Source organism: Canis lupus, chromosome 8, assembly GCF_048164855.1.
Source record: "Canis lupus baileyi chromosome 8, mCanLup2.hap1, whole genome shotgun sequence".
Taxonomy (NCBI): Eukaryota; Metazoa; Chordata; class Mammalia; order Carnivora; family Canidae; genus Canis; species Canis lupus.
The window spans coordinates 56,147,047-56,169,758 of NC_132845.1; the positions used below are offsets into that span (position 1 = coordinate 56,147,047).

Below are 22,712 nucleotides of genomic sequence, written 5' to 3' on the forward strand. Positions count from 1 at the left end.
AACAGTTATCCTCAGCTTCATACTGTCATGTTGAAATGCAGTGTAGTGAGCAGGTAAGAGTGATGGAGTAAGATAGCTCTGATACAGAATGATATGGAACAGATGGTGTGGTTTTGAGTATGCCCTTTAGCGAGTAGCTAATTATTTTAGTTCATGGGTAGGAATGAATGTTCTTCCTAATTCCCAACCCTGTTCACTTTCTCGGTTTCACCCCCATCTATTTTTTCTCCGTCACCATCCTGTGTTTTGTGGTTCATCTTAGAGCAGTCTGTTGTTACGCTGTTTCTAATTCAGACGTTTCATACATGCTTCCAAACAACTTAGGTTGAATTGGATGGTTTTTACAGACACAATTTAAGAGCAGACCGCTTCATCTTAATATAATATATACAAGTAAAAGTATTTAAATAGAAATTTGTGTTGGAAAAATTAACACACCTTTGTGAACCCTAACTAATAATTAACTCATTGCTTTTGAATGCTGAAATACAAAAGCCCATTTGTGCCAAACACACAGCAAATACTGGGGAAAATGGGAGCCCAAATATTTTAAATGAAACTTTCACCCTCTCCACTAACACCACTGATAAGCAACTCAGACTCTTCTTCTGTTTCTTTTTCTATCCTCTCTTCTCCTCTTTTTTTTTTTTTTTTTTTTCTTTTCTCTCTTTTGGGCAGTGGGAGACTCCTCTTTCACAAATTGGGAACAATGGGGCATAAGCAAATTGATACTTATTTCTGGAATCGTGGTGATGTCTATGGAGCAACTGCAACACAAATAACACACCTAAGGTACCCTACTCTGTACAGCTGAGATTCTTTCATTTCCAGCGTTGAGATTGACACACTCTGTTCCTAAATGAGGTAGCAAGAATTTATCTAGGAATTCCTGTGTTTTATAAACCTGCCTGATTATAGAGAAGATGGGGGTGTTCAAGCAGTGGTGACAAGTCTGAGAATAGTGTGTTGTTGTTTTTTCCTTTTAATATATTTAATATACAACATTTCTGCAAAATGCTCTTCTGCTAAAAAATGGACCCCAAATGATGGAAGTGTTACTTTATAGTTTTGTAACACATAACTTTGATCACTTAAGTCCGTAATATTTCTTTTTTTTTTTTTTTTAGTAATATTTCTTAGTTGGTTGTAAATAGATTAGTCTTTTAAAATAGTGATTATAAGTAGGCCACTGGTTTTGCAGTCTACTTCTAGCAACTGCTGTGGTTGGTGGCATTCTATTTCCCTTGAGCTATCCCCCTTGATTGTGTAATGTCAACACCAATTTCTCTTTCCCATGGTATGGCATTCACTCTTTAATACCTTCACACGTTCTGGAGACTGTACTGTGGAGGGGAAATTTCGTTTGTTTGTTTGTTTGTTTTTCAAGTAACATGGTAGGATAGAGAAAATTGTGGTTAGGGTGTTGTCCTGTCTTAAGTTCAAATCCTGTCTCTGCCACTTAAACATAATTTTGTGGCACTGAATGTGTCCCTTTATTCTCTGGCCCTCAGTTGTAGAGTTGTGGATTCTTAAGATCCTTTTAGCCAGTTTTATAGCATATCTTTTTTTGTTGTACTTGTTAAGGATTTTGTTTTATGTCTTTTTTGTTGTTTAGGGGGAGGATGTTCATAACTACTCCCTTATTTTGGAAGGTATTATACTTGTATAAACAAATTTAGCATCATACTGAATTGTAAGTTCCTGTAATGGTATAGTAGAACATGTGTATGTATGTATGTATCTTGGAAATACTTTGCGTTCTTAACAGTGTTGAAACAGTAAAACCTTCTTTTACAGAGAAGCGTATGCAATTGGGAAGAAAGAAAAGCCACCTTTCTTACCAGAGGAGCCATCTTCTTCTTCAGAAGAAGATGATCCTATCCCAGATGAACTGTTGTGTCTCATCTGCAAAGATATAATGACTGATGCCGTTGTCATTCCCTGCTGTGGAAACAGCTACTGCGATGAATGTAAGAAACGGTGACCCTTCAAAGGCCTAGATCTTAGAATGTTCTGTGTGTTTACTTGGAAAGGCTCTTAGCAATGCTATAGGTTTTAATAGTGAAGTACAAAATGTTGATAATTGGTCAGTTCATCAGTGAGCATTTAGTAGCAACCGTTTTTGTCACTACATTTATTTTTTAAGAGATTTTATTTATTCATGAGAGACACAGAGAGAGGCAGAGACATAGGTAGAGGGAGAAGCAGGCTCCATGCAGGGGGCCTGTCATGGGACTCGATCCTGGGTCTCCAGGATTAGGCCCAGGGCTTAAGGCGGCGCTAAACTGCTGAGCCACCCGGGCTGCCCACCCCCCCTTTTTTTAAACAAGTGTCGTTGTCCTGCCAAGTATTAAAATGGGCCACTTGTACCTTCAGTGTAGGTGTACCAAAGTTTTATAAAATGAAGGATTTTTGTTTCCTATACATTTTAAATGATATGCAAATTTTTGAAAGCCTTTTGGGCCTTAGATAATCTTGAGATATTTTTAAATGGTACTTAAATCTCTTTCCTAAATTGTGAAAAATAGCTTATTCTAAAATGCCTAAGTGTGATTGAGAACTGCTCTCTCTATATAAACCTACTACCCAACATTTGTCACGTGGTGGCTTGTGACTTTTTTTCTGATCATTTATATGAGCACTTGGTTTTTTTCTGCCACACTCTAAATTTGCCCCTTCTTAACCCAGATGAAAATGGCATTATCTGAATATTTAACTGCTCAGTCCTGCTCTGGCCTTTTTCATTTCTAAGCATAGCTTTGGAATATAAATCTTTATTTTGGGAGCCTCTTCAGTGAAGACCAAAGTTAAGAAGTCCCTTAAGATTTGTGTCAAAGTACGTCTCAGATTTAACAAATCACTTACTCCCAGGTGTTTTATTTTGCAGCATAGTCGGTGAATCTGTCTTTTAGTGTTTGTCCTATGTCCTGTTTGGTAGGCATCACTGACCTGCTTGCCTAAATAACGCTGCTGGTTTTTACCTTGTATTTTTCTCGTGAGACTTTTTTTTTTTTTTTTTAAGATTTTATTTGACTCCGGGGGGAGCGGGGGGCGGCGGCGGGGCAGAAACACAGGCAGAGGGAGAAGCAGGCTCCACGCAGTGAGCCCAACATGGGACTCGATCCCAGGTCTCTAGGATCAGGCCCTGGGCCAAAGGCAGGCGCTAAACCACTAAACCACCCAGGCTGCCCTCATGAGGCTTTTTTAAAAGCCTGTTAACCACATAAAGTTTTTATCTTTCTAGACTATATCTGATTTTTATTTTTTCCCTTATAATACTCCCCTGAAATAGAAAAAGAATAATATTTAGAAAAGAATGCTTTTTCTCTCAACTTAAATGTTTGTTGCAATTATATTTATGACCTCTGTTTTTAAGGTAGAGAGATGTTAGAACAGGAGTACTATCAGGCGAGAACTTTTACTTCCGAGTTTCCTAATCTTAGAAATGATTAGTGATGTATGCTTGGAAACAGTCATGTAACTGAACCAGATGTAAGTGGTCTTTGTAATTCATTCCCTGAACACCGAGTTTGTGCTCTGCTTTTATTAATATTTAAAATATTTTACATAGGTATAAGAACAGCACTCTTGGAATCTGATGATCATACATGTCCTACATGCCATCAAAATGATGTCTCTCCTGATGCTTTAATTGCCAATAAATTCTTACGACAGGTAGCTATCTTTGTATCCCTGAAAATTTTTTTTATAAATTTTTGATTATTTAAACTGTACTTGAGTAAATACAACCTTACATTTTCCTGCATTTTTCTGTTTGATATCTGTAGGCTGTTAATAACTTCAAAAATGAAACTGGTTATACAAAAAGACTACGAAAACAGTTACCCCCACCACCACCCCCAATACCACCCCCAAGACCACTCATTCAGCGGAACCTACAACCTCTGATGAGATCTCCAATATCAAGACAACAGGATCCTTTGATGATTCCAGTGACCTCTTCATCAACTCACTCAGCTCCTTCTATGTCTTCATTAACTTCTAATCCGTCTTCCTTGGCTCCTCCTGTGCCTGGAAATTCGTCTTCTACTCCAGCTCCTGTACCCGATATAACTGCGACAGTCTCCATATCAGTCCACTCAGAAAAATCAGATGGACCTTTCCGGTAAGTCTGTGTATCTCTCATTTTTCAGAAATAAGTGAGATCGGTAATACAGTTTTTTATTGATGTATGTTGCTTTAGCAGTTGTAATGTCCTGCAGTACTAATTCTTGTGAACCACTGGGCTGAGTAAGGTGGGGGACTCAATAAAGTAACCTTCCTCTAAAGGTTTCCCTGTAAGAGATGACTTGTTCTTATTGGAGGAACAAGCAAATGAAGGAGATTTCACTTGGCAAATGATTAAGCATCCCAAGGTCAACAACTATACAAGTTGCCAACAACCTTTGTTAAATGTCGAATCATAAAGAGAATTCGCTTGTGGTCATAATGATGGTATTAGAAAAGAGTCGATTTGAGCAGAACTAAACACAATTTGGATCCACAGAGTAGAGGCAATAAAACATTGATGTCAGTAAAGAAGTCAGACTAATTATTTTGGGAAAAAAATTATTTTGGAGCCTAATTATATAGAAGACCAATGAAAACTCATTTAAATCCTACCACTTCAGACACTAAAAGGACCTTGGACCACATAGTCCAGTGATTGATAAATTCTTTTTTATTATTATTATTCATGAGAGATTGAGAGAGGCAGAGACAGGCAGAGGGAGAAACAGGCTCCTCGCAGGAAGCCCGATAAGGGACTGGATCCTGGATCCTGGGATCATGCCCTGAGCTGAAGGCAGCCGCTCAACCACTGAGCCACCCAGGCATCCCTGGTCCATAAATTCTTAAAGAATCAACCACCTTTTAAAAAAATAGGTGTCAGAAGTCTGTGCAGATTTTTTGAAACAAAATCTTGAGGACTGGGACCTTCACATGTATATGGAAGACCTCTCATTAATTTTCTGTGATTAAAGTGGGAATAAGTCTCAGGGTTTCTTGGTTTTCCTATCTCTTTGATTCAGTGGTAGAGCTGGAAGTAGAATTTACTCTTAATTCTGTCTTCCTTAGGTCCCACACTTTGACTTTTTTTTTTTTTTTTTTTTAAGTTTTATTCTTACAGCTCAACTGGTTTCTGTCATGACTATCCCAGATGGGACTTCTTAAGGAGACTTCCTTTTTTACTTAGCACTTTGCACTTTCCTCAAAAGTTTTCATCAACTTTGATTTAACTCACCTTAATGCGGGTGGTAGGCAAACAGACTTAGTGATAATATGTAATATTTTTACTCTTAATCCTCCATTTCTGATGACTTTAATATCTTGCAAACTACATTGTTTTATAGGGACTCTGATAGTAAAATACTGCCAGCTGCAGCCCTTGCACCAGAACACTCAAAAGGGGCCTCTTCAATTGCAATCACTGCTCTTATGGAGGAGAAGGTAAGTTTAGTTGGCTCTTAAATTTGGAGATTTGTCATATAGTTGTTCTGGTTTTTCTCTGATTTTTTTTTTAACTCTTCTGTTTCTTTTCTTTCTTTTTTTTTTTAACTTTGTCTTTTTACTCGTGTTTTTATCCTACAGGGTTACCAGGTACCTGTACTTGGAACCCCATCTTTGCTTGGACAGTCACTGTTGCATGGACAGTTGATCCCCACAACTGGTGAGTAAAGTCATTTTGATTTGAACATTTTCTCCTTTCAGAAATAATTTTAACTTTACTTAACATGTGGTTTCATATTTACATTGTTTTTGTTTCCAAGGTCCAGTAAGAATAAATACTGCTCGTCCAGGTGGTGGTCGACCAGGTTGGGAACAGTAAGTATATGTTTAAAATAATCTCCAGATGATTGCTTTTGAACTAGATAATGGAAATTAGAATCTAGTGTGTTTCTTAATATTTTTTATTATAAACTCTTCTTTTGTAAATGCCCTGTTAACATAGTTTTTGTTTAGTGTCACAAATCCAAGATTATGTGAAGAACTATTTCCTAAAAGAATGAGTAAATCTGGGCGGCCTGGGTGGTTCAGCAGTTTAGCGCCGCCTTCAGCCCAGGGCCTGATGCTGGAGACCTGGGATCAAGTCCCATGTCAGGCTCCCTGCATGGAGCCTGCTTCTCCCTTTGCCTGTGTCTCTGCCTCTCTCTCTCTCTCTCTCTCTCTCTCTCTCTGTCTCTCATGAAAAATAATCTTTAAAGAGTAATTCTTTTCTTAAAATGGTAAAATGTAAATTCTTATCTGTTCTTTTCACTTTCATGTCTTACCAAATGGTGTTCTTGATAGGAATGAATAGATAAGTTATCTTTTCAGTTATCTATTCATTTAGTTAATAGATAAGTAATTGAAAATATTTTTTTATTTTACATACTGAATCACTTATGGTGTAAATAAACTTTTTCCTAGCCTTAATATGGATTTTCAAAATTTGATTTGAGTAAACAGATATTGAGGCTACCAAAAACAGAATTTCTCATTTTGAAAATAGTCTGAAAAAGAAAATAGTCTGTTAGTGATATTTTATTACATATTAAAATCTGTAGGGTATGATTTTCTGTCCTGTGAAATACGAAGAATTTTGATCTTTGTAAGATGGCCTTTGGCATTAAAAATTCATATATTTGTTTGTGGTCTTTCTATGTATATTCCTTTTTGTTTCTATAATCTATATAAACCAGTTTTTATATTTATATAAGCTGGCTTATATTCTTAAACTTTGATCTTTTTGTTTGAGAGATAAGTCAAATTTTTTATTTTAAAAAATATGCCATGTTGAGAGACTTAGCAGATGGTGTCAGTAGAAGGAATACAGGATTTGGAGACAGGTAGTCCCACGTTAGAATCTTAGCCCCTGCACTTAACAGCTACATAATCTTGGGCATACAGTTTTACTCCTCAGCTCCATTGCCTCATCTGTAGAATTGGAATGGTGCTAGTTCCTCACCTCACCTGCATAGTGCCCAGCAGATAAAAGGGCTCTATTTCTCTTCTGTACATAAATTCACAGTTACTTGTAGAATGCTAAATGGAATGCAATATTGCAGAAGTTTTGTACATTGAGGTTTAATGTCAAAATAATCAGAAAAAAAATAGTTTAAATGTAATACTTGCCCGTATCTTCTCTATCTGGAACAAATTTCAGAATAGAGGTCAGGGAGAGGAAAACGTTTCTAGAATAGTTAAAATATGTCTTAAAGTCTGTGCACTAAGAGAGATTGTGTGTTATACTCAAGCCCACTTTATCTTTCTTTCCAACAGTTCCAATAAGCTTGGATATCTGGTTTCTCCACCACAGCAAATTAGAAGAGGGGAAAGGAGCTGCTACAGGTAGGCTTGTTAAAAATCTTGGAAAACTGTAATCTGATGATATGCCGAAAAATACAACACAAAGAAATTAAAGCACTCCAGTGGCTGGGAAGGGAGGTCATTTGGTTTATGCTTATCTTACTTAAGTCCTCAGGAGTTGCCCCTGAGGCCTAGAGAAAAACAGATTACATTTAATCTTTTAAATGATGGTTTAGGGCTACATCTTTAATACTCCTTCCCAATGACTACTTTGCCCCAGCACACAAGAGAATATTAGCTTACATTTACTCTTTTGAGGATAGAAGGAAGTCCTTAAGGCCCAGACAATATTTAAGTGCCAGTTTAAGATGAAAGTTAACTAGCTCACCTCCCAAACATGAAGAAGAATTGCATTTATTTCTCTTCTAGACTCCATTGTCTGAATCTTCTCCCACCTTCTCTTTTCCAAGAGAAGAGACCAAGAGATTGTTCGGGGCTCTTGCCCTGGACAGGCAAAAGCAATGTTAGTCTGTGAAGTAAGCCCTAGGTCTTATTATGTAGGTCACACTCACCACCAGGGTAAAGGGCCTCCAAATTAACTCTCTAGCAAGAATATTAAGGATATTTTCTAGGGCTTCATTGAGAATTGCTAAGTAGCTTTGTTACTAGATCACATGCTAATAGAAGATAATATTTACTAATTCAGGCTGTGAAAAGAGGGTTAAAATCTAAACCCCTGCTATTCTGTACCATTTATCTATAAATTAAAGAACGTTTAAGCTTAACAGAAATAAGCCCATTTTTTTTAAAGAAGCCACTATTTCTTTGATGAGAGACCAATCAGAAACTGGTCAGTACTGTTATTTTCACCCAACTCTTTGAAAGAAAACACTGATAATTTAGTTAATTACAAATGTTAACAGTAGTACTTATTTTCTTGAGGATGAAAGGAAGAACATAGGGAATATAATCAATGGTATTCTGATAGTGTGATATGGTTGACAGATAGTAGTTAACATTGTGAGCCTCACATCAGGTGTAGACTTAATTGCTGTGTTGCACACCTGAAAATAATGTAACCTTGTGTGTCAGCTATACTTCAATTTTTTTTTAAAAACGTAACAAATAAGTACTTTAATTGCAAAAACAAAACCAAAAAAAGTACTTTAAATACAAAAACAAAAACCTGTTCAGGACACCTGGGTGTCTCAGTGGTTGAGCGCTGCCTTCGGCTCAGGGCATAATCCTGGAGTCCTGGATCAAGTCCCACATCGAGCTTCCCTGTAGAGAGCCTGCTTCTCTGCCTGCCTGTGTCTCTGCTTCTCTGTGTCTCTCATGAATAAATAAATACTATCTTTAAAAACCAAAAGCAATGAAGCCAGAAATATTTTAATGACAGAAATATTTTTCTGTCAGAAAAATAAAATGATGTAAAATGTCAAAAATACCTAGTACTTAGGTACTGGTACCTAAGAAAGATCATTTATTTATACACTTCCTACCTCAAAAGATTACAGGAAGTGGTTTTCTTCATTGAAGATTTTGGTCTGGAAGGCATTTGGGGGAGGCCTCTGTCAGAGAGGCATTAACATTGTCAGTTCTTTTAAAGCACAGATTAGGAAGTCACACAAGAGAACTTATAAATGTAGCATCTCCATAGAGAGAAGGCCCTGTAAACTTGTATCATCTAGGTTCTCAAGTGGCCTTTAAAATTATATTTACATATAAATAAGTGTTCCTATGCTTATTTGAACAGTTGGTTATATTCCATCTTTTGTAAGTTTAAAGATAATTATGAATAGAAAAGACAAGCTTACTTGTCTTGGGTGATTTTAGTTTGAAGGAATAATATCTCGGAATTTATTTCTCCAGAAGTATAAACCGTGGACGACACCACAGCGAAAGATCACAGAGAACTCAAGGCCCATCGCTACCAGCAACTCCAGTTTTTGTGCCTGTGCCACCCCCTCCTTTGTACCCGCCCCCACCCCATACACTTCCTCTCCCTCCAGGTGTGCCTCCTCCACAGTTCTCTCCTCAGTTTCCTCCTGGCCAGCCGCCACCTGCTGGCTATAGTGTCCCTCCTCCAGGCTTTCCTCCAGCTCCGGCCAATTTATCGACATCTTGGGTATCGTCGGGAGTGCAGACAGCTCACTCAAATACCATCCCAACAACACAAGCACCCCCGTTGTCCAGGGAAGAATTCTATAGAGAACAACGACGGCTAAAAGAAGAGTGAGTGTTTTAATTTGAAATTCTCATACACTTTCATTTTCTGATGTAACATTAAGCCAGGTATCTTTGGAAACATTTTCTAGTGTTTCCAGTTAGTACAAGAAAAATCACCTAAAAACTGAACCAAAGCCATACAAGCAACTTCCTCAGGGATTCCTAGTTATTTATAGTTTTAAAATGGAAAACTAATGGCAATTTCATTCATTTCATTCATGATCTAATTACATTTGTCTTGTTAGTTTTCTTAAATGGTTTTTGTTAACTTTCACTCTTTAACTTTATTTTACTAGGGAAAAGAAAAAGTCCAAGCTAGATGAGTTTACAAATGATTTTGCTAAGGAATTGATGGAATACAAAAAGATTCAAAAGGAGCGTAGGCGCTCATTTTCCAGGTTAGTGTTTTGCAAGCCTTCACAACAGAATTACAAATGGGACTTTGAATATCCAGGGATTAGCTATGGATATAAATAACATTGCACTTACGGAATTTTTCTGATTCGGTCTAGGTTTATAGAAATGGACATGTAGCTTATTTCCCAATATCTGTTTATTGAAATAATGTCTCAATGTAAATTCTATTGTGTAGAACTAGCAGTTACGGGGATTAAATTGCCCTTGTCCCTTGAAGTTATTTGTAGTGTGAAATAATTGGGAAATGTTTGTGGAAGGAGAGAAATAGAATAGCTGAAGAACAATTCTGAGAACCCTTTTACTTGAGGCTACAGCTTCTTGCTGGAACATTAACCTGTATAATTAATGAAGTAGTGGTAGACTACAAATTGCTTTATCAATAGAAAAACTGAATTATAAAAATTCCCTGGAAGTTTGTTTAAAAGACTTATTTTTTAAGCTTACATTTGAAATGTGGTTCCTTTCAAAGCTAGACTATTGGCCGACGTAGGACAAAGAAATTACTCCTACTTAAATAACCAGATAGGAAGTTAAATTTAATTGGCATTTTGTTTAGTGTTAACTTAATTAGCTCATATAACTCACGGTACATTAATGCGCTTCACTCTAATTGTCAAGATTTCACTTTTGTTTTGTAACAAGTGATTGCTCTGATCTTTGTGTACTTTATTCCATTCCAGTAGAGGTCACTGTGCCTCTTTAATCATCTAAGATGAAATTTGATATAAAAGATGGAACCGTGAGGAGAGCATGCTAGAGTCTGAATCTGTATTTTATTTTGTATGTATTTCTCAACTATCAATTATTGTTTTGTTTTTGTTTTTAGGTCTAAATCTCCTTATAGTGGTTCATCATATTCAAGAAGTTCCTATACTTATTCTAAGTCAAGATCTGGTTCAACACGTTCACGTTCTTATTCTCGATCATTTAGCCGCTCACACTCTCGTTCCTATTCACGATCGCCTCCATACCCCAGAAGAGGCAGAGGCAAGAGCAGAAATTACCGTTCACGGTCTAGATCTCATGGATATCATCGATCTAGGTCAAGGTCACCCCCATATAGACGGTATCATTCACGGTCAAGATCTCCTCAAGCATTTAGGGGACAGTCTCCCAATAAACGTAATGTGCCTCAAGGGGAAACAGAACGTGAATATTTTAATAGATACAGAGAAGTTCCGCCACCTTATGACATGAAAGCTTATTATGGGAGGAGTGTTGATTTTAGAGACCCATTTGAAAAAGAGCGTTACCGAGAATGGGAGAGAAAATATAGAGAGTGGTATGAAAAGTATTATAAAATAGGTTATGCTACTGGAGCACAGCCTAGACCATCAGCAAATAGAGAGAACTTTTCTCCAGAGAGGTTTTTGCCTCTTAATATCAGGAATTCTCCCTTCACAAGAGGCCGCAGAGAAGATTATGCTGGTGGACAAAGTCATAGAAGTCGAAACTTAGGTGGCAACTATCCAGAAAAGCTTTCAACAAGAGACAGTCACAATCAGAAGGACAACACAAAGTCGAAAGAGAAAGAGAGTGAAAATGCTCCTGGAGATGGTAAAGGAAACAAACATAAGAAACATAGGAAAAGAAGAAAGGGGGAGGAAAGCGAAGGTTTTCTAAACCCTGAGTTGTTAGAAACTTCTAGGAAATCGAGAGAACCTACAAGTGGTGAAGAAAATAAAACTGACTCATTGTTTGTTCTCCCAAGTCGAGATGATGCTACACCTGTTAGAGATGAACCAATGGATGCAGAATCTATCACTTTTAAATCAGTGTCTGAAAAAGACAAGAGGGAGAAAGACAAACCAAAAGCAAAAGGTGACAAGACCAAACGGAAAAATGATGGGTCTACAGTGTCCAAAAAAGAAAACATTGCAAAACCTGCTAAGGGACCTCAAGAAAAACTAGATGGAGAGCGTGAAAAATCTCCTCGATCTGAACCTCCACTTAAAAAAGCCAAAGAGGAGACTCCAAAGACTGACAATGCTAAGTCATCATCTTCCTCCCAAAAAGATGAAAAGATCATTGGTACCCCCAGGAAAGCTCACTCTAAGTCAGCAAAGGAACACCAGGAGACAAAACCAGTCAAAGAGGAAAAAGTGAAGAAGGATTATTCCAAAGATGTCAAATCAGAAAAATTAACAAATAAGGAAGAAAAGGCCAAGAAGCCTAGTGAGAAAAGTAAGCCACCTGACAGCAAGGGAGAAAAAAGAAAAAGAAAAACCGAAGAAAAAAGCGTAGATAAAGATTTTGAGTCCTCTTCAATGAAAATCTCTAAACTAGAAGTAACTGAAATAGTGAAACCATCACCAAAGCGCAAAATGGAACCAGATATTGAAAAGATGGATAGGACCCCTGAGAAGGACAAGATTTCATCATCCTCAACTGCCCCAGCCAAAAAAATCAAGCTCAACAGAGAAACTGGTAAAAAAATTGGAAGTACAGAAAATGTATCTAATACAAAAGAACCCTCTGAAAAATTAGAGTCGACATCTAGCAAAGTTAAACAAGAAAAAGTAAAAGGAAAGGTCAGACGAAAAGTAGCTGGAGCTGAGGGATCCAGCTCAACGCTTGTGGATTACACCAGGTATCTGATTATGGGTAGTTGGATGTAGATGTTTGTTTTGGGGGAGAATATCCTTTAATTTTATCCATGCTTGTACTTTTAAAGGGTCTGTTAATTAAAAAGGGGTTAGACTGGTTTACTGGTTAGACTGGTCTTTAATGAAAGGAGTTGAAGATTGTAAATCAGTTTGTGGGTGAGCCACATTTGTTTTTATGCAGTCCTACATTTGAATCATTTAATCTCTATTAGAGTAGCGCCAATGGCTTTGAGAGTTAAAAGGACGTTTATGTTTAAGTTAGCCTTATTATACTTCAATGTTCAGTAAAAGTAAATTCTTCATTAAATTCTTCATTATTTAACAATATTTTAATTGTTTTTAGTACGAGCTCAACGGGAGGCAGTCCTGTGCGGAAATCTGAAGAAAAAACAGATACAAAACGAACTGTCATTAAAACTATGGAAGAATATAATAACGACAATACAGCTCCTGCTGAAGATGTTATTATTATGATTCAGGTTCCTCAGTCCAAATGGGATAAAGATGACTTTGAATCTGAAGAAGAAGATGTTAAGACCACACAGCCTATATCAAATGTAGGAAAACCTGCCAGTGTTATTAAAAATGTTAGCACTAAACCATTAAATACAGTCAAGTATACTGAAAAAGAAAGTGAGTCATCAGAGAAAATTCAGAAACTCACCAAGGAAGTGAGCCATGAACTTATACAGCATGAGATCAAAAGTTCAAAAAATTCTGCCTCCAGTGAAAAGGGAAAGACCAAAGATCGAGATCATTCAGTTTCAGAGAAGGAAAACCCTGAAAAGAGGAAGAACAGCGCTCAGCCGGAGAAAGATAGTAACTTGGACCGTCTAAGTGAACAAGGGAATTTTAAAAGTCTGTCTCAATCTTCCAAAGAGACAAGAACGTCAGATAAGCATGATTCAGTTCGAGGTTCCTCAACTAAAGACTTTACCCCCAACAGAGACAAAAAAACTGACTACGACAACAGAGAGTACTCAAGTTCCAAACGTAGAGATGAAAGGAATGAATTAACAAGAAGGAAAGACTCTCCTCCTCGAAGTAAAGATTCTGCATCTGGACAGAAAACTAAGCCAAGAGAGGAGAGAGATTTGCCCAAAAAAGGAACAGGAGATTCCAAAAAGAGCAGTTCCAGTCCCTCAAGAGACAAAAAACCTCATGATCACAAAGCTACTTATGATACTAAACGCCCAAGTGAAGAAATAAAACCTGTAGATAAAAATCCTTGTAAAGATCGTGAGAAGCACATGTTAGAAGCAAGGAACAATAAAGAATCAAGTGGCAATAAATTACTATATGTGCTTAACCCACCAGACCCACAGATTGAAAAAGAGCAAGTTCCTGGGCAGACTGACAAGAATGCTGTCAAGCCGAAACAGCAGTTAAGTCACTCCTCTCGACTTTCCTCTGACTTAACTAGAGAAACTGATGAAGCTGCTTTTGAACCAGACTATAATGAAAGTGACAGTGAAAGCAATGTGTCTGTAAAAGAGGAGGAGACTTCAGGAAAAGTTTCTAAGGAACTGAAAGATAAAGTCGTGGAGAAAACAAAAGACAGCCTGGACACAGCAGCAAGTGTCCAGATAGGCACAGCCAGGAGCCAGAGTCAAAGCAGCCCTAGTGTTAGTCCAAGTAGAAGTCATAGCCCTTCTGGAAGCCAAACCCGAAGCCACAGCAGTAGTGCCAGCTCTGCAGAGAGTCAGGACAGCAAAAAGAAGAAGAAGAAGAAGGAAAAGAAAAAGCACAAGAAACATAAAAAACATAAGAAGCATAAGAAGCATGCAGGCACCGAAGTAGAATTGGAAAAAAGCCAAAAACACAAACACAAGAAAAAGAAGTCAAAGAAGAGCAAAGATAAAGAAAAGGAGAAGGAGAAGGATGACCAAAAAGTGAAATCTGTCCCTGTATAGAAGGACAGATTTTAAAAATTGACTTAATTACTAAGTCATCTGTATTAAATTTTGTTATAATGTAAAGAGATTCAAGCCTTGTAAATAATGATATGGAAGACCCTGTGCTGCACTTAAAATATTGCTGCTTGATTATTTGATTTTTACATCAGAGCTTTATAACACGAACTTTTGTACAGAATTGTGAGTTGTGACCATGTAACATGAGAGGTTTTGCTAGGGCCTATTATTTTTAACCACCATTAATTAGTTGGGGTGGAGTTTACTGTACTGTGAAATTTTCACATTTGAATTTTTTTAATTGCCTGGCAAAAGCTGGTATCAGTTCTAAAATATCAGCAGAATGATTTGCTGAATTCATTACAACCCCGTTATGTCACTTTTTGATTACAATAAAAGTTTTCAGTAAACTTTTCAAATGTCGAATATTTGTGTTATTTGAAGGAAGTATTTCATGTCTCTTCCCCCTTCCATTTTCTTATTTGGAATATCCTTTGAGCCTGTAATATAAGCTGTACCAAATATACAAAACTATGAGGTAAACATGGTAGATCCTAGACTTTGATCAGTGGGCTGGTAGTAGGTGACCAGAAATAAGAAATCAGGATAAATGGAGACCTGGTTGGGGGAAAAAAAATCTAAAAGGGTCCTAAACATATATAGTAATTAGAAGTTTGGACTTGAATTTTAGTGGTGAGGAATTGTGATATATGGTCCTGTATTTTTCTTGAAACCCTGATAAACAAATGTTAAATTCCTTGATAAAGTGTCAGCTAATGAGCACACACCAGTGAGTATCTGGCCTGTCTGGTCTGCCCGATTGACAAAAGCAAGAGCAGCAGGTCTAGGAGCACTAGGTTGGACTATGATGGGCTCTTCCTTTGTGGCTGTGGTTCAAGAAGTATCATAGGCAACGAAAAGCTTTTGACAGGTTTTAGGGAGTTAGGGTAAGAATGGTGCTTCAAAAACATGGCAGTATAAATGGGTCAAGACTACAACTTCTAGGAGGAGGAAAAGAGACCAGCTTCAGTCTGAGGGTGGTCCTAGAGTGCCCTTGGATGGTACATTAGCAGTAGCTTGCTTCTATTAAACTCCTGTGACTGTGCCTTGTCAGGATTTCCAGACTGGGCCGTGTGGACAGGATGCAAACATACTTCATTGTGTTTTTTTTTTTTTTTAATTTTATTTATTTATTTATTTATTTATGATAGTCACAGAGAGAGAAAGAGGCAGAGACACAGGCAGAGGGAGAAGCAGGCTCCATGCACCGGAGCCCGACATGGGATTCAATCCCGGGTCTCCAGGATCGCGCCCTGGGTCAAAGGAAGGCGCCAAACCGCTGCACCACTCAGGGATCCCCTTCATTGTGTTTTTAATGCAACATTTAATATTTGAAGAAAGAAACGAGCATCACAAATATTGACAGCATCAAAGCCATTCAGGACTTAGTTAAGACTGTTGCATGTTTGTCAAAAGTAAGTTTATTAAGTTAAATGAAAGCAACTTTAGGGATCCCTGGGTGGCGCAGCGGTTTGGCGCCTGCCTTTGGCCCAGGGCGCGATCCTGGAGACCCGGGATCGAATCCCACGTCGGGCTCCTGGTGCATGGAGCCTGCTTCTCCCTCTGCCTATGTCTGCCTCTCAATCTCTCTCTCTCTCATAAATAAATAAAGATCTTAAAAAAAATAAAAAAATAAATGAAAGCAACTTTAAAAGGGCTCTATCACTAGGGAGGAAGGTGTCTGTTCCACCCATTCCCAGCCACAGCCCACCCTACCCAAATAATTACTACTACTTTTCAGGTATTCCAGCTTGGCTACCCTCTTAATTCTTACTAGTCAGGTCCCCAGATCTAGATTGTATTTCCCACATCCACTGAGGATTTTAGCACCCAGGACTCAAACTTCATCAGGTGAGGTCAGTTTCCTTACCAAGTAGGCTCCTGGTCTTTAATTTTAACCTCAACTGAACTTCCCCTTAATGTGGTCCACTCCAAGACAGTTTTCTAGAGTTCTGGGGCCACTCTGCTCTTAAGTTTAAACCAATCTTTCATCTGCAGCCTGGTCTTCTAGCTCCATCCTCTACTGACCTTACTTAAGCCTGAGATTTTAACTCCTCTCTCTCTTTCTGCTGTCTTTCCTTCCTATGATTGCCTGGATCCCATCATTTCTACCACATGGCCCCCTACCCCTCCCAAACCTCCCCCTTACCCATCTTCCTGTACCTAAACAGCTTAATTCCCAAGCCTAAGTAAGGGTGCTGCTTAATGAAATTAAAGACTTGAAAGAAATGTTAAATACATGTCCAGCACTGTGCTAGGTGCTTGTATTTATTTGATCCTTAAAGATTCTAGTGGCTTTTGATGTCCAATACTTTTTTTTTTTTTTTTTTTTTTTTTTTTGTCCAATACTACTTTGAGCAGGAAATGCCACTACCTCTGAAGGGTCAGTCCAGCCTAGATACTCAACCCTCAGTGCCTAACCAGTCCAACTCACCCCTGCCATGTAGAGGAATGGGATAACGTGTAAGACTCAACTTGTTTTTGCTGGACCCCAGAAAGGCCATGTTATATCTCCATGTCTTTCACACTTGGCTGCTTTCATGGGGCTGAACTTTTCTTCCTCCTCTGCCTGTCTCACAGTTTCCTACCCATCATTCAAGAGTTAGTTTGCCTTTTTTTTTTTAACTATTCCTTCATAGTGCCTGCTTGAGCATCCCCATACACACCCAAGATGGCATAGCATCATTGGATATGCTGTGGAGACACTTCATTTGTTTTCTGTGGGCTTTGGTTGTCTTCCTCACTGGACTGAGTGAGAGCCTCAAAAGGAAATGTGGAGTTTATATTCCAGAAGCCAAACCACACCTTGCACGTAATGTTTGAATTGATAGGATGAAATTACTTTTTTTAGCTTAAAGTTAAATTCTGCAAACTTCCTGGAAACCAGTGATATGTCAACATTTTTAAGGGAGGAAAATAATTTTTGAGCTACTATAGATTTGGAAGACAGTATCCTTCCAATAATCAGCTGCTCCAATGTGCCAAGTATATTGCAAAGTCTTACCATCAGGGGCCTAAGAATAACTCCTTTGCTGGTCTCAGCATGCCAAATGAAGAGTGCTAAATCCCCTCCAGAATTTTTAAGCCTGAGATTTCAGAGTTAGAAAGCTAGTTAATGGTTTATTCATCCCAATTTGTGCAAGTGTCCCCTTCTGTCTTGTCCACTTCTTTCCTGTCTTTAACTCCTTTAAAGAACTCTGTTCTTACTGTACAAAATTGCACAGAGCAAACCTCTGGTTTGGAGCAAACTCTTCTCTAAACCCTTTTATACTGCAGCTATTTGTGTAAGCCAATTTCAGCTGGTCTCTTATTTTAACAAGGCCTCACTAATACATAGGGATGTAAATATAGTGTGCTCTTTGTGTATCAAACACGTCCTTTTGGCATTAACATTTTTCATTAATTTTAAGAATTGCAAATGATGACAAATTCAATAAAATAAGCCACTTAAATTCTTAGAGTCGTGTGGCACTGCTATATGTAAATAACAGTTCAGCACACATGGAAAATGGGGTTACCGAGAATGTTCAGAAATTTCATGAGAATCCTTTTCATTAATGCAGTATAAACTCATCAAGGCTTCTCTTTGTTACAGGCTTCTGAGATTTTTAAGGTTGTGTTAATAGGACTTTTAAAGAACAGCTATTGCTAATTTATACAGTTCAGAAAAACTAATGGTGAGTGGACAGTGATCTCATTTTAGAACAAACACCAAAATCTTGCTTTCCACTCAGAATGTGGCTCTTTAGTAATTTGCTATGAAGTTGGCCAGGGTGGATCTTACTCAATTTTTTTCATTTTTAAGTCTAACGTAGTAAGAGATGCTAGTAAAAGAATGGACATACCTTTAGAATTCAAAATAGTGTCTTTGTAGAAACCTCAACCTTAAAATTTTGATAATTATCTATAAATATGTTTTAGCCTTGGCTTAATGACCTGTAAGTATATCTGGTGGACCGATACCTTTTCATATCCTAAAACTTAAATGAAAACAAGTTGGATGAGAAGTGATCTTAGGAGGAAACTGTATCAGTGCTAGAACCCAGGGAAAGGATGGAAGGGGCAGACAGCCAGAAATGTGGGATTTTGCCACAATGCCACATTTTAAAAGTTGTGTTTTTGTTTTTAAAGAACTAAAGACAGGGGCAGCCCGGGTGGCTCAGTGGTTTGGCGTCGCCTTCAGCCCAGGGCCTGATCTGGAGCTCCAGGATTGAGTCCCACATCCAGCTCCCTGCATGGAGCCTGCCTCTCCCTCTGCCTCTGTCTCTGCCTCTGTCTCTGTCTCTGCCGCTGTCTCTCTGTGTCTCTCATAAATAAATAAATAAAATCTTAAAAAAATAAATAAAGACAGATCCCCAGAATTCCTTGAGAAAGCAGATGGCCTCTTGGGAAGTGCAAATAGAAGATCTTGGGCATTATGAATGCCTCATAATCTGGAGGGACAATGGTAGGTTATGGAGCATATGAGGAATACTACCTTTGTGGCCATTTTAATATGATGGAAATTGCACAAAGGAAGCCTGAAGCATAGGCTACAATGTTGATGGCGCTAGGGGAAGGTTCCATCCAAAAATAGATTTGCTGTATGTGGTCTCATCACCAGGAAGGAGGTCAGACCAGAGATCCCTCACTCACCTGGCTATTATTACAGGTGGAAGGGAAAAACCAAAGATACACAATTTTTGAATCATGATAGTGTTGGTACTAGAACTGGTAGACAAACAGTGAAATTGAATGAAGCTTAGAAATTGGCCCGAATAAAAAAGTACTTAATAACAGTTTCAGCATAAATAAATGTGAAAAAGGTCAATTTTTCAGTAAGTAGCTTTGAGAGAACTGGATTACCATTTAGAGAAAAAATTTTCACACCTTAAAATTCTAGATGAATTAAATCCATTTATCCACAATTTCATTTTACTACATAACCCAAGTGTTGGTCAGTTTTCCTTTTTCTGGGATCAGCTTCTCTTTAATAATAGATCTTTGTTTTTCAAACTGACCAGTCAACTGGAAACAGACCTTCCCCAATATTTCTGTGATAATACTTGTGAGATGTGGTTTATCTTTAGGATTTTTAGAGTTTATTTATTTGACAGCATGGAAGAGCACAAACAGAGGGGCAGAGGGAAAGGGAGAAGCAGGCTCTCCACTGAGCAAGGAGCCTGATGTGGGGCTCACCAGAGATCATGACCTGAGCCGAAGGCAGTCACTTAACCGACTGAGCCACTCAGGTGCCCCAGATGTGGTTTATTTTGGTCTGCCCCTTTCTGATTCCCTGACGTCTATTCCTAGTGCTGATTTTTCTCTTCAGATCTCACTATGGTAGAGCCTCAGTCTTCATAAGTTTTATTGCATTTCCCTCAGAATACATCACATCCTCTCACTTGCTTGTGTTCAACATCTTTACTTCTTTTTTGTCCTACGCCATAGGCTCTTCATCTTTTAAGGTATTTTTCTGAGCCAAGAAACAATCCCCCTGTGATGAATTTTACCATTAAAGAGCAGAAGAAACTGCAGGCACTTCTTTAAAATAGCAACTCTTTTCTTCCCTCTACAATTTAAAAAAAATTACAAACTCAACCATTATACAGAATACAAATGGCCAATTGACATTTGAAAAGGTTAAATGTCACTGGCAATAAAAATGCCAGTAAAAGTTCCATTGCCTTCAGGCATTTAGAGTTACCTGCAAGTCCAAAACCAACCCTATTTTCCCTCCTCCCACCACCTTGGCATTTCCATTAGCACTTGTCTGTCATGGTTAGCTTTTCACTAAGTTTGCTCAAATCATAATATATATCCTCAGTTTGCAGGCTTTTTTTTAAAAAAAAAAAAGATGTATTTATTTATTCATGAGAGACAGACTGAGAGAGAGACAGAGACACTGGCAGGGGGAAAAGCAGGCTCCTCACAGGGAACCCGATGTGGGACTCCATCCCAGATTCCGGGATCGTGACCTGAGCCGAAGGCAGTCGCCCAACCGCTGAGCCACCCAGGCGTCTCAGTTTGCAGGCTTTTAAAATTTGCTTTTATTTCTAACAAAACCCTACATAGTTTTAAAAGTCATAGTTCTTCAAGGCATAAAACACTTGAGTGTCCTGCCCTTACTCACTGCATCCTCACTTCAGCTCTTCAGATGCAATCAATTCCAACTGTTTCAGCTTTTTTGTTAAAAAACAACACATGGGGCGCCTGGGTGGCTTAGAGGTTGAGCATATCTGCCTTTGGCTCAGGTTGGGATCCTGGGATTGAGTTCCCCATCGGCCCCCCATGGAGAGCCTGCTTCTCCCTCTGCCTATGTCTCTGTCTCTGTCTCTGTCTCTTTCTGTCTCATGAATAAATAAATAAAATCTTTAAAATTTTTTAAAAATTAAAAAAATAAATAAGAACAATAACACTTGTTGAATATAAAACATATACTCTTGGGCAGCCCCAGTGGCACAGCGGTTTAGTGCCGCCTGCAGCCCCCGATGTGATCCTGGAGACCTGGGATCGAGTCCCGCATCGGGCTCCCTGAATGGAGCCTGCTTTTCCCTCTGCCTGTGTCTCTGCCTCTCTCTCTCTCTCTCTCTCTCTCTCTGTCTCTCATGAATAAATAAAATCTTTTTTAAAAAAGTATACTCTCACCTCAAATTTTCAGTTTCAGTGACCAGCTACTACTACTGACTTCAGTTGTTCATCTCCCTCCCCACCCTACCCCACACTATCTTTTCCCCTCCTCCAAATAAAAGTTCTCATTTGGTCTAAATTGAAATGACTGGACATATTATGTCTTGGGGCTCCTGGCTGGCTCAATATCTAGATAGAGACTCTTAATCTCAGGGTCTCAGGGTCATGAGTTCAAGTTCCTGGGTGGGTGAAAAGCTTACTTAAAAAAGGATGTTGAGGGCAGCCCAGGTGGCTCAGCAGTTTAGCACTGCCTTGGGCTCAGGGCCTGATTCTGGAGACCTGGGATCGAGTCCCACGTCGGGCTCCCTGCGTGGAGCCTGCTTCTCCCTCTGCCTGTGTCTCTATCTCTCATGAATAAATAAATATTTTTTTAAAAAAAGGGTTAGGACTCTCCTCCTAACCCTTTTTAAAAATAATAATAATAATAATAAAAGGATGTTGGGAGACATTATTATGTCTTTACATCTGTCATTCAAAATCAAGTCATTTGTTGTATTAGGATTCTCTTTCTGGTAAAATTTTGGTTTCCTTGGAATTAATAACTTATTTATTTTTAATTTAAATTCAATTAATTAACATAATGTATTATTTCAGATGTAGAGATCAGTGATTCATCAGTCTTATATAATACCCAGTGCTCATTACATTATATGCCCTCCTTAGTAATGCCCTTCTCCACCCCCTCCCCTCTAGTGACCCTCAGTTTGTTCCTATGATTAAGAGCCTCTTATGATTTGTCTCCCTCTCTGATTTAGTCTTTTTTTTTCTTTTTTCCTCTTTTCCCCTGTTCCTCTAATTCTGTTTCTTAAATTCCACATATGAGTGAGATCATATGATAATCCTCTTTCTCTGATTGACATTTTGCTTAGCATCATACCCTCCAGTTCCATCCATGTCATTGCAAATGGCAACATTTCATTTTTTTTTAAAGATTTTATTTATTTATTCATGAGAGACACAGAGAGGCAGAGACACAGGCAGAGAGAGAAGCAGGCTCTATGCAGGGAGCCCGATGTGGGACTGGATCCCATAACTCGAGGATCATGCCCTGGGCTAAAGGCAGGTGCCCAACCACTGAGCCACCCAGGCATTCCAAGATTTCATTTTTGATGGCTGAATAGTATTCCATTATATATATATAATATATATATATATAATTCCATAATATATATTATATATATATATATGTATCACATCTTCTTTATCCATTCATCTGTTGATAGACACCTGGGCTCTTTACATAGTTTGGCTATTGTATAAACGACTTATTTTATTTTATTTATTTTTTAAATGACTTATTTTAAAACATGTTTCATTTCCTATAGATTACAAAAAAAAATGTAAGTCTCTCCTCAGTATATTGAAATGAATCAAGTGGTTTTTCAGGTTTATCTTTTTTGTGATAACTCTCCTATAAAAATTGGTTGTCCTCTAGATCATCCACACAGCTATGACCCTGCAAGCTTCTCTACTGCCATCCTGGGGATTTCCCTCACCTTCTCCCTGCAATGGATCTTTGTATCTTTCACCT

At 38.3% G+C, this 22,712-nt stretch overlaps 1 protein-coding gene across 4 annotated transcripts in view; it reads left to right on the forward strand.

Annotated features, from left to right (window-relative positions):
- Nucleotides 1–14,871, forward strand: part of RBBP6 (RB binding protein 6, ubiquitin ligase) — a 32,235-nt gene extending 17,364 nt beyond the window's left edge. For 3 of the 4 annotated variants that reach the window (XM_072836206.1, XM_072836205.1, XM_072836204.1), the window contains 11 exons: nt 1,798–1,970; nt 3,572–3,675; nt 3,789–4,126; nt 5,352–5,448; nt 5,590–5,668; nt 5,769–5,823; nt 7,261–7,329; nt 9,160–9,522; nt 9,813–9,914; nt 10,760–12,523; nt 12,883–14,871. In XM_072836206.1, the coding sequence (XP_072692307.1) occupies nt 1,798–1,970; nt 3,572–3,675; nt 3,789–4,126; nt 5,352–5,448; nt 5,590–5,668; nt 5,769–5,823; nt 7,261–7,329; nt 9,160–9,522; nt 9,813–9,914; nt 10,760–12,523; nt 12,883–14,452 (4,714 nt within the window). In that variant the 3' untranslated portion in view covers nt 14,453–14,871. The remainder of the gene's footprint in view (nt 1–1,797; nt 1,971–3,571; nt 3,676–3,788; nt 4,127–5,351; nt 5,449–5,589; nt 5,669–5,768; nt 5,824–7,260; nt 7,330–9,159; nt 9,523–9,812; nt 9,915–10,759; nt 12,524–12,882) is intronic. The other variant, XM_072836207.1, reaches the window with a different exon arrangement.
- Nucleotides 14,872–22,712: the final 7,841 nt, after the last annotated feature.